The 12,032-nt window shown below is 42.9% G+C and overlaps 1 protein-coding gene across 2 annotated transcripts in view; it reads left to right on the top strand.

Annotated features, from left to right (window-relative positions):
- Positions 1–12,032, top strand: part of faf1 (Fas (TNFRSF6) associated factor 1) — a 60,768-nt gene that overhangs the window by 384 nt on the left and 48,352 nt on the right. Inside the window, exons 2-6 of one of the 2 annotated variants that reach the window (XM_030371799.1) lie at positions 1,586–1,651; positions 2,655–2,701; positions 5,296–5,579; positions 5,749–5,840; positions 6,823–6,914. In XM_030371799.1, coding sequence (XP_030227659.1) covers positions 1,586–1,651; positions 2,655–2,701; positions 5,296–5,579; positions 5,749–5,840; positions 6,823–6,914 — 581 coding nt within the window. The remainder of the gene's footprint in view (positions 1–1,585; positions 1,652–2,654; positions 2,702–5,295; positions 5,580–5,748; positions 5,841–6,822; positions 6,915–12,032) is intronic. The other variant, XM_030371800.1, reaches the window with a different exon arrangement.

Genomic DNA, 12,032 nt, shown 5'->3' with positions numbered 1-12,032 from the left:
GCTAATGCCCGAGTGACAACAACAACCATCAGCTGATTCACGGCGTAAACACTGCCTAGCGCTCACTGTGGCTAACAGGGGAGCTAGCGAGTTGACAGTCTGCTAACCCAAACATAAACCTGCACTTAGCCCGTTGACAAGTGTACAGCCACATAGGTTAGCCTGAACTGTGTCTGGTCGTAGCCAGAGGACATCGACTGCCGTCTTTGTGACTCTCTGTGATACTGTGGATGGCATAGCCCCCAGCTAGCCCTGCTTAGGCACTTTCCATGTTTTCTGTTGCCATGGATGAAAGTTTGTGTAACATCCTTTTAGCTAACAGATCAGATAGCCAGCTTGTTGTCCATGAAGCTAGCCAGAAAGACACAAGATGCATGCTATAGAATGGAAAACAACTCGTTGTAATGCGGCCGTTGGTAGAGGCATTTCTAAGGAAATATCCACACCGCCATCCACAAACACATTGGCTCTTGCTTAGCTAAAGTGTTTTGTTCTGGATTGCCATCATCGTATCACGTCAAAAGCAGGCCATTGTCATCCTTGTCGAAATTGCTTCATATTAAAATTATTTAGATCGTATTATAATATACAATGTTATGAGTGCTATGTACTAACTGTTATAACAATAGGGTTTAAGGTACAGGCCCGGGACAATTCAAGACAGCGATTGGCAGAATGCACCAAAATATCGTTTTCAAAAATACGTTGTTTACATTACTGGGTTGTTTAAGGAATGTAGGCTACAGAATCCGATCCCTTATTATTATGTGAACCAACCTTTACCAGTCCTCCCTTTTATAATCATGTATAACACAATAACCGATCATAACCATCTCGAACAGACTGCATCATTTTTATATCTTGCGTAGGGCCAAAATGCAAATGCTATTGTAAATAACGTAAGACATCACCAATACATTATACCTACGGAATACAAGCGTGTTAACAGCATTAACAATGGCTGTTATTATCCAATGTTTTAATCCATTAATTGATTATGTCTAATATCTCTGGAAATGTTTGGCCCAAGGAAGAACGTCATACTATATGTTGACTTGTTTTGATGTTGAAAACATGTTAAAATTAATGATTTGGAAATTATTCCAGATGTTATTTGGTAAACACTTATAGACCTAAACCTCATACTTTCTAAAGTATGTTTTTCTTAAATGTCTGGTATACATTGACCAGTATCTCTGATATTCTATACCATTGACAGATATCTCTGGGATTCTATACAATTGACCGGTATGTCGGTTGTATACCGCAGACATCTGGTATTGCATATATTGTATTCATTTGTGTCTGGTTGGCTTAAATTAGACATTATTTTGCTTCATTATCATAGATGCTGCAATTAAGTCCAGTCTAGGATCTAAATGGGGTCTAAATGTTTTATATTAAACAACAATGCAACATGTAACTGCTGTAACAATATATATGGATACCTGTTATTTTAACAGTTTTTTAGAAATAGATGTCAGTGTTGTTTTGATGATACCAAAATATCTGAGATCGTCTGAGCTGAGCCTATGATATGCACCTTGCCCTGCTTCGTTTTCATTGCATTCATCTTTCCACACAGGCTTGCACTGGAATCGACATTGCGGAGGCAATCGCTCTTCTCGAGCTCAACAACTGGGATTTAGTGGTACGTTCTGTTTCATTCCTCCTCTGCACACCTGGCATCTGCCATTTATACTGGGGACATGTAGTCTAACTCACCCATGTCCCGGTTGAGTTTATTAGTATAAGTAGTTGACATGTGCATGTGTAGCCGGCCTTGACATGCATAGGCTAATTCTGCGTTGTGTTAATGAGCCAGGAGACAACTGCTGATTTGCCACAGGAGCTTTTATTCTGTGTGGGTCCTGTGTGGGAACACATTAATCTATACGTCAGTGCTGTGATTGCTGTCTGTCTCACGAGCACTCTCTCTCCAGCAGGGCAACTCCCCGACTCCCGAACATGTTACATTACGACATCAGAATTAACATGCCCACTAAACAAATGAAATTAAACAAACATACACCGAAATAAATAATACATAAAAACACACAAAAAGAGAGCTCACATGCCTGTGTGGGAACACATGTATATATGTCAGTGCTGTGTTTGCTGTCTGTCTCACGAGCACTCTAAACAAGGGGACACATAAGGCGCCAAATCAAACAAAGACGGCCGAACTGAATATAAAAGTATGTTTACCCACTAAACAGAGCGTCCTTTAGTCAGAAACTAACAACCACAAACTCGAAATATTATTATTTACGTTTGTTTTATGTTTTGACCATGTTTTATACCTTAATATTAATAAACCGGGAGCACTCTACATTCCTACCTCTCTCTAGCAGGGCAACTCTCTGACTGGAGAGGACGGCGCGAAATAAACAGGAAGTGACTACACACAACTCAACGTATTAAAATAAAAGCGTTTAAAACAAATATACATTTATACAGAAAGGGAAAATAATCATTTAATGGAATAAAATAATTATTGGTGAAATATAACATAAAGTACACCGGTTACTGATGCACACCGATGTGAATATTCAGGCTGTTTTTTCCCTCTACCTGTATGTCCTTTGTTTTATTGCCCTATTTGTATTCTCTCATTGTCATTCACCTATGTTTATTTTTTACTCTTTTCTTAGGCAGCAATCAATGGAGTGATACCACAGGAGAACGGGATCTTACAAAGGTAACACACATTCACAATAAGTGACTTTTCACTTAACCAAATACACAGAACATACACAGCAGTAGGGACAAACTCGGCATGAATCTTTGTGTACTTATTTGGACGTCCAAAGATGCTGGCAAAAGTTCAAACGCGACACAGCCATTGCATGTAAGGTTACGCCCACGAGGCACTAAAACGTTTGTTTCAGAACCGGTTCAATTCTTAGAACCTTGTGGTTGGTTCCTTCCTAAGAAACCTACAGGCTTGTTTATTTCCTCTGACAGATTGTGTTTGAGTACTAGCATAATCTACTACCGTACTCATTATTATCTGCATGCATCCTTGTTGTATTAAACAGCTATTTATGGTCAGTTAATAGGGAAATGTCTTTTGGGCTTTTGAATAATTGGTTTAAAATTAACAATAATTGGTTAATTGTGTCGGCAAAATTGCCAACCACGATTTTGCACCATTGCAATTAACATTGCTAGTATATATTGAAATGTTTAAAGACAAAGCTGTAGAAATATGATTGAGAGGTAAAAAACCTTCTGTAAAGGCGTAAACCGTTCCTTAAGGGGAAGCACTTTTGTGGCCGCAGTTTTGCTTTCAGTTTTATAACGGTGGATTCTCAGGAATACACTAAGCTGCACTCGCAATACGGTGTTAAACATGTGTTCCAGTATCGTCGTTTGCGTACTAAGATAAAAGATGCGTGATTCATTATTAGTCACAGGAAGGTTTTCCCCTAAGAATTTTTGCATCAGGTGTGAGGGGAGGCCAGCTATTTTGATGTGCACATGCACAGTGCTGATGTTATGTATTTTGCACATTTGAACATCAGCACGTGCACATCATCAGCATGATCACAGGTTTTAGTGTAATCACTGATTCTAGTTGGGCTCTTGTGCATTCCAAAATAATTGGTCTCAAATAATAGTATAGAAAGCCCTCCCATCTTCCTGGTTTTATAATCCAGCTGCTTCTACTGTTCTACCGAATCAATTTTTATCAATTACTTTTCGACAATGTTACAATTTAGTTTGGTGTATAAGGGGCACCCATGATATAGGTTTTTCAATAATAAACTGGTCATTAAGTAGTTGAATTTAGCCCTCAAACGCACAATTACCTCAGCAACAAGGCAAGACACTAAAAAGGTGAAAATCGATGGTTAAGACTGGTTCAATTTATTCACTTTCAGATTAAAAGATAACTCTCAAGATAACCGGTAGCAATGCTATTTCCTGTGAGACCCACCATATATCAACAAAGAATAACCCTACTTGGTTTCTGCAGAGTAAAAAATGCATATTCATTGTTTCACTCAAACATCGAAATGTAAATCGTATTAGCTTTTTCTAGTTTGTTTGTCCTATGCTTATTCTCCAAAGCTGCTGCTGGATAAAAAAGAAAAGAAAAGTGATTTGCCACAAAAAAGGCAAAGAAACTTTGAAACTGCATTGCTACCCCCTTTGGCCAACAGTAGAGTTGTAAACCGTTTCCAAAGAGAAAGGGGCTTCTGTAAGCACTATTGGGCTTTTCTCTCCCAGTCAACGGTCAGATTCTCTGAGCAGAGCTGCTCTCAGGTTCTGTTATACTGCCTCACTTGCGTGCATGTTTTGGAGCGCGCACACATGTAAGCCTGTGCAGGTTTTAGGCCCTTGGCCCATGAGAAGTTGGTGGATGTTTCTTAAGGCATACATTGTTATGAAAAGAGCCTGGCGGGCTGGGGGAACAGCAGCCAACTACTTTACTAAGTGGCTGGCACGGATTTGGAGGGATTGGCATTGCCCAGTAAACAACCTCTGATGACGTGACCTGAACCCGAGCCAGCTGGAGCCTGAGGCCGTGTTTCAGTTTGAAATGCAGTGTTTCATTCCTCCCCTTTTGGTCATTATTCCAGGCCACATCCTACATAACAGATATATATATTATTGACAGTTATTAGAAACACTGAATACACTCTAAAACCCACTGTCCTGTGGTGATGACAGTTACATTCGGTGGTGGCCAGAGTTGTGCGTGGACTGGCTCTCGAGCTTCTGAGGACAGCAGTGCCATCTAGATGTAGGCCAGAGATCAGCAAGGCTAGACGGCACCAACGGTCGACTTCACGGCCGTCAGTGTTTCCAGAGCCAACTGTGGTGAAAGAGCATGCAGAATCTCTTGTGGGTCTCCAGCCAGGCCCAACGCACGTTGTCGTCACAAAGGACACTTTGAGCTGCCTTCGCCCAACAATCGTTTGCACAATCCTGATCACTCGTAACATTTCCACGGCACATTTCCCACCAAGATTTGAATTCAATCATTACAGTTAGTCTCAAAGGGCTTTAGGGCTTCTAAGCTCTCAAACTCCCTGAACGACCCACGGCAAGGCACATTGGAGGGATCGCTCCCTTGATAGACATCCTGGTGAAGGTTTATAGAACCTATATCATTATTATGATATATAATTTTGGACAATAATATAAATGTGGCATGGACGTTTAAGCCCCTATCAACACTCATGGAATCTGTTTTATGTTGGTGTCGTGTGTAGAACATCCCAGTGACCGTTTAGGCAGTGGGTGATCCTTAACCTCCATCTCTCTGAACCTTTTGTCCCCCAGCAGTAGCTTTGCCAGCGCGGCGAGTCAAGCCAACCTATACGGACCCCTCAACCAATCAGAAGCAGCCGAGGCGGCGGCGGCGGCGGCGGTAGGCCCGACCCCCAACCCCCCTTCGACGTCCTCGTCCTCCTCTCCTCCGTCCTCCTCCGCCTCCGGCTCTGCCTTCTGCCCCATCCTCCAGTCCTCCCGACACATCGTCGAGCGCCAGCCCCGCATGCTGAACTTCAGGGTGGAGTACCGGCAGCGGACCACTGAGGTTGTAGTGGAGGAGGCCAGCACAGTTGGTATGTATGCCCCCCCCCAAAACAAAAAAACAGACATAGGAGCGAGAGTTATGCATCGCAATGTTGGATTGGAGGCATGATCCATTTTGCAGCATGTTAACCTGCATAACCTGATCGCACACTGCCACCTTGTGGAGAAGTGAAAGTAAACGTCCTCCGCTCTCTCCAGGGGAAATCAAACACATCCTTGTGACAGAGCTGGGGGTTCCAGTGTCCAAAATGCAGCTGAAGGGATGGAAGAGTGGTGACGTACCAGACAGCGTGAGTTATGGGATGTTCGATTGAATAGGGAAAATGGTTGGTCAAATAAATGATGGTGTCTTCAAAGCTTTAATCATTGTTTAGCTATTAACACCAAACTTTCCAAATTACCTTAGGGGGATGTACTTAAAGTGCTGACCGAGTTTGAATTCCCTGGCTTACTGTGAAGTGGGCTTGAGATTGCTTAAATAATTGTAGGCTAATTTGCATAATCAAATTTGGCCATTGCTCGGCTATTATTAAAAAAGGAAAAAAAAAACTTTCATCAGGAAATACAAAAGGGCATGTTTACCAAATTTTGTGTCATTTTCAATTGCAGTAATTTTTCAAGGTTTTCCAATAGAGGGACCATATAGGTCATTGAGGCAAAAATATGTCTATTATGTCCATTCAGCCCCTGATGGCAAGTTTCTAAATGTTTTGGCAGATGTGTCGGGCATTTAGGTTTGAATGCGAAGTATAGCGGCCGCTGGAGTCAATGCAGTACCAAAACATGAGAGATATACTTACTTCCGGTTTCCTTATATGTGCCAAATTTGAGAACTCCAACAAGATGTATGGAGTTGTTGACTTGAGCGTTTTGGCCCCATTTACTTTCCATGTACAATATATATATAAAAAGAATACAATATGTTTACTATCTTAGGAATGGTGCACATTTTTTGACATTAGTCTGGGTTTGAAAAACTGTAGGAGAAAAGAGGTCCTGAAAATTAGGAATAGAATATCAATATTGTGTATTGCTTTGCAACCATACTTATAACTATGTTCAGTGTTCTTACGGTTTGCAGTGATCCTAAGAATGCTACCTTTTCACACCCTATATAGAGCTTTGGAGGATTAACACTCATTAATCCTGCCATGGGTTGATACACAGTCCGTGAAAATGTTTTAGCATCGTAGTAGTGTTGGTAATTAGTTTGAATGGTTAGTGTGTATTTTATGTGTGTCTATAAATATATTTCTATGCATCATTGTCCAGACGGTCCTGAGAAGTTTACACCTGCCCAAGAACAACAGCCTCTATGTCCTGACACCAGATATTGCCCCCACTGCCAGCACCAGCCAGAACAGGTACTAAGCCCATGGCTCTCCTGAGCCCTGCCCTCTCTCTCTCCCCATCTATTCTTTCCCTCTTCTTTTTCTCCAAAAACATTTTGGTGCATTAGTGTTCATTGCAGATTTTCGTTTTGAGCGAGGAGGAAAAAAAAAAAAGACCAAGCAAGAGGTAGTGCTGGTGAATCATGACTGTGAACACCAGGTGGCGCCCTATCTCCATACATTCCACAGTGCATGGTGGGCTCTTGTTCCACCAAGCACCGTTACGGAGTCAGATGTGAACCAAGACAATCTATAAAAGTGACATTCTCTGAATTCTATCTCCATTTGAATATTACGATGATATTAACCTTTGACACACCGGAGCGCATGCCTTTCTCTCGGTTCCATTGTGACATTTTGAAGGAAAAGGCTACTGCCGCAAACTGCCTGTTATGTAAATAGTAATTTTCTACTGCCTCCGTATATTTCTTCCACCTGATATTGTCCCTCCGCAGAAGCTTCCTTTGATTTGAGTTTATTGCAGCTTGTGTACCGACACACCACCTCCATGCATCCCTTTCATTAATTTTCCAATATACCATAAGCCGCTGATCGCAGTATCTAGTGACCACAGCGTTGTGTTGAGAGAAGCCCCATTAATCCAGTCTGCCTCGCGCGGCAGGTCAGCAGGCTAGCCTCGCTGAACCGGTGCTGATATTAGCAACCTTTCCATCGGAAATGTCACGACCACTGGATGCGAGGATGCAGTGGTGTCGTAATCTGGTGACAGGTGGTGGGGCGACGTGTGCTCTTTCTCTCATCAGTGGGCTAGGTAAAGGTAACCCTACCCCTAGCCCTAATGGGGACCACCATTAGCTCCTTATTCTGTTCCACTTTCATCTTGGAGACGACAAACCCAGTGGTCCCTTTTTTTTCTTCTTTTTTTTTTTAATGAATGTGTCTGAGCGCAGGAGTATCTTACGGCAACGCGGTTGCTTTGTTATCTTTTTTATCTATCTCTTTGGTGGTTGCATGTGTTTGTAATCGGTCATGTTTGGCAGCCATTTTAAAGGCTGTATTCATCTGTTAAAGTCATTTTTAATGTCAATTCAGCAATATGTACAGGACATACTGAGGATCGAAATTACGATACTCTCGTCTGGAGATGCTTCGTCCAGGGTGGTGGTTCTGATGGTCTCTTCTATTGAGGGAGAAACTAACCGTCCCGGAGGGACCCCGAGAAACATGAAGATAAAACCTACCTCTGCCTTTTATTACTGAAGCGCTTTAGTGGATCTTTTATATAACGGTCCGGTAGTAAGGTTTTCTTACAGGACTTATTTTTACTTAGTTTGATTGATCGATTAATAACTTCACTTTTTTTCTTAATGGGAAAGTAACGCAATGGGTTCTTCACAAATAGTTTGTAAGAGAGTAAGTAAGGTTGATTTATATAACATCATCCAAAGACAAAGGACACAGGAATCCACCAGTGTAACATAAATAAAGTGCAATAAAAACCCAAACAGTTCTAAAAACACAAGTTGGGGTACTATAACACAGGTGGATACTATGTTATCTGTCCTTGCATTTCCGTGTTGCCTTTATTGAGCCATGAACAAATGGAAATGTACCATTTTACCATGTTGTACGAAGCATTTTTTTATGTCAAAATCCATTCACCTAAGCATCCTCTCAGAATCCGGGCACTAACATTCCCACCCATTAATATGGTGAACATGTTTGGGGCCGCATCCACTTGGAAGTAAGCAATTCTTCTATTGCCAGTTAAACCATCAGCAATCTGAGCAGAACAGTTTAATTCGTCAGCATTTACACAAGTTACCGTCCGGGAAGAGCAGCAAAGAGTTATCATTTCACAACCATTTCCAGCTTTCCCTGCAAGTCACCCAATGTGTTGGGTATATTTTCCTGGCAGTTAATGGCTTGTCTTGCTCTCTCTTCCCTCGCCCCCGTTCTCACCCCCCTTGCGTCACCGCTGTGTCTTTTTAGCAGTGCCCAAGTGTCATAGATATCATTTTTTGGTGTTAAAATCTCATTATTCTGTGTCAACCATTTTGGTGGAGGCCTGTGTGTGTGTGTGTGTGTGTGTGTGTGTGTGTGTGTGTGTGTGTGTGTGTGTGTGTGTGTGTGTGTGTGTGTGTGTGTGTGTGTGTGTGTGTGTGTGTGTGTGTGTGTGTGTGTGTGCGCGCGCGCGCGCGCCTGCGGGAGTTCAGTGACCCTTTTGTCATTCTAGCTGCTGTGAGATGATAGGTGGCAGATCACAGTGCAGTCTGGAGCGGACCCCTGTAGTGGGAGCAGGCAAGCTGTTAGTCTGCAGTAAAAATAAACTTCCCAGTTCTTTTGCATGCTCCAAAACACACAGGTGTGTGTGTGTGGCCCTGCCTTTTGCAATCAGGGAGATGGTTTGCGGCTTAATATGCATTATACTTACCGAACACAGCAAACCTGAGGTCGGGTAATGATATGAATAAGTAGTAATGCTGCAATATATACAAATCAAAAACATACCTAAAAAGAAATCCAAATGCACATTTCATAAAAATGAATACAAGTAATTCATAACTATCGTGTTCATTTTCAAAATGTAGTTAATTTCCCACCACTGATGCTGAAAGAAGCCACAAATGGGATCATTATTTCCTGAAGCTCATGTCTGTAGGGCAGCAGTGCGGTTCGGCTGCATTGTTAAAAGCCTCCACTTCTTGAGGGTCCTTCTCCATAGCCCTGTTGACTGAATGCCTGTGAGCACAAGAGGTGACTGAGGAGGAGCTAATCCCCTGCATAAATGATGATGCCCTGATGAATATTTTAATGGCTGTCCTTTTTGCATCTTCATTTATCCCCCCCCCTCCCCCCTGGTTGCCATCCTTCGGCGTGTTTGCTTTTCAAAGGTTATTTGAGTTTTCGTGGAAATTCGAAAAAGACCAAAATAATGGATTCATTAGCCATGGTTCTGTTTGTTTCCTGGGCCCTGCTAGCCCAGCTCCTTCACCCCCCCCCCCCCACCCTCCCCTCTCCTCTCCTTCCCCTCCCAGCCGGGCTAGCCATTTATATTGTAACTGATACGGGTGCTTCAGCTAGCCGGCAGCTATTCCTCGCAGGCTAGCGCCACAGCGATGGAGAGCCTCCGACAGCTAGCATGGTGACCGCCCCGAGTGCGCGACCATGGCGGAGAGAGGAGCGGAGCCCGAGCGGTTTCGCGTCCGCCTGTTTTGTTGTGGATGTAAGATATGGAGAAGGTAAGGGGAGCGTGCGTCCGCCCGGCTGCCTGTGTCCCCCCCCCCCCTCTCCCGGGGAGCTTCGACCAGGGGCGAGTGGATCGAGTCGCCATTAAAACATTGGGAGGATGTTATTTTATTTTTTCCTGTGTGTTGATAGAGTTGTTGATAAAGTGTGTGTGTGTGTGTGTGTGTGTGTGTGTGTGTGTGTGTGTGTGTGTGTGTGTGTGTGTGTGTGTGTGTGTGTGTGTGTGTGTGTGTGTGTGTGTGTGTGTGTGTGTGGTGCGCGCACGCGACGGTGCTCGTTTAATAAGGTCTAGAGTCTGCTCTGTGCCATAGGGACCCACAGCGGAGACGGTGGGCTTTACCTCAGAACCAAACCAATCTGTTTAGCTTCACTTTGGTCCCGTTGCGAGAAAGAAAAAAAAAAAACACCTCCGATTTCTCTCGTCCTCAAAGTTAAGTGACATTTTCTTCCCATCCACCTTATGTTGTGTCAAGGATCCCTAGAGAGGCGGCAGGCCAACCCAGATGCCTCTGCATGTCCAGAGAGAGGGAGAAGGGATAGAGGGCTACACACACAAACACACAGACACACACACGTCAACACAACAGTGGAGGGGTCCTGCCACCATCACAAGATAAAGACGCTTAGAAATAGCTATTGGGGGAGAAAAGTGCTAGAGTGCTAAGGGATATATCTATATCTATATCTATATATATATATATATATATATATATATATATAGATAGATAGATAGATAGATAGATAGATAGATAGATAGATAGATAGATAGATAGATAGATAGATAGATAGATAGATAGAAAGAAAGATATCTTTTTTTTATTCCTGTTTGTGAAGACTTGCAGACTACTATGTTTGTCTGTTTGTTTTTTTACCAGTTGTGGTGCGATTGTTGTATGGTTGTAGATAGCCCAATGAAAGATCAGCGAGTCTGGTTCGGAAGGTATATCTTAGGTTGAATATTTCAAATTATACAGAGTAACATTTTATTTTTTCCCTCTATTCATCCCAGTCTCGGTTATATCTCTGTAGTCCTTATTTCTTTCTACGTACTTCACTCTGCGCTTGGCTGTTTACATGTTTATTTGTTTATTTGTCTGCCAGCAGCAGCGCGGGACTGTGTCCAAACAAATCATCGTGATATTAACCGGATCCTTATTTATGAGTCCCTACTTCGTCACACACACACACACACACACACACACACACACACACACACACACACACACACACACACACACACACACACACACACACACACACACACACACACACACACACAGACCATCGCTCCCTTATGCTCAGCCCTATTACATATGCAGCCACTTCCCACTCCACACATTTCCAATCTTCCCTCGGTTAGCTACAACAAACATTACATTTACATATTGATTTCGTAGTTTTAGTCAATGTAAATATGCTGTCATTACAGTAAATTTGAGCTTCTGTTAACATAAGCTCGTCCAGATCTGCGCAGATTAAGGCGGTGATTGCATAATTAATGTGTGCGCTACATATTAATTCCCTTGTCCATCCCGCGCTCTCTCCTCTTCCTCTTTTCCCTCGGTGTTGAGCCCTGATTAAGTGGCCGCCTTGGCCCCTAAGCCTTGCATTGATATTCACACTCACAGTCCCAGCGTTTGCTCAAAATGCTACTTAACCTCACAGCTTATTGTAAATGAAGCTTCCAAAAGTTGATCCCTCACATCTCGCTCTCTCTGTCTCTGTCTCTCTCTCTCTCACGTATAAATATGGGAAGCGCACAAAGTGTCAATAGCCATCTTCTCTGTCAATTCTATTTCTTCCCGCTAATGAGAAAGCTAGGGTGCTAAACCACACGTCTTCCATGGGGCCAAACCCTGGAGCAAACCTGACGTGTCCCTG

The sequence above is a fragment of the Gadus morhua genome, chromosome 12 (genome assembly GCF_902167405.1).
Source record: "Gadus morhua chromosome 12, gadMor3.0, whole genome shotgun sequence".
Classification (NCBI taxonomy): Eukaryota; Metazoa; Chordata; class Actinopteri; order Gadiformes; family Gadidae; genus Gadus; species Gadus morhua.
The sequence above is the reverse complement of the archived record's forward strand: the minus strand, read 5'-3'. Positions and strand labels throughout refer to the sequence as shown.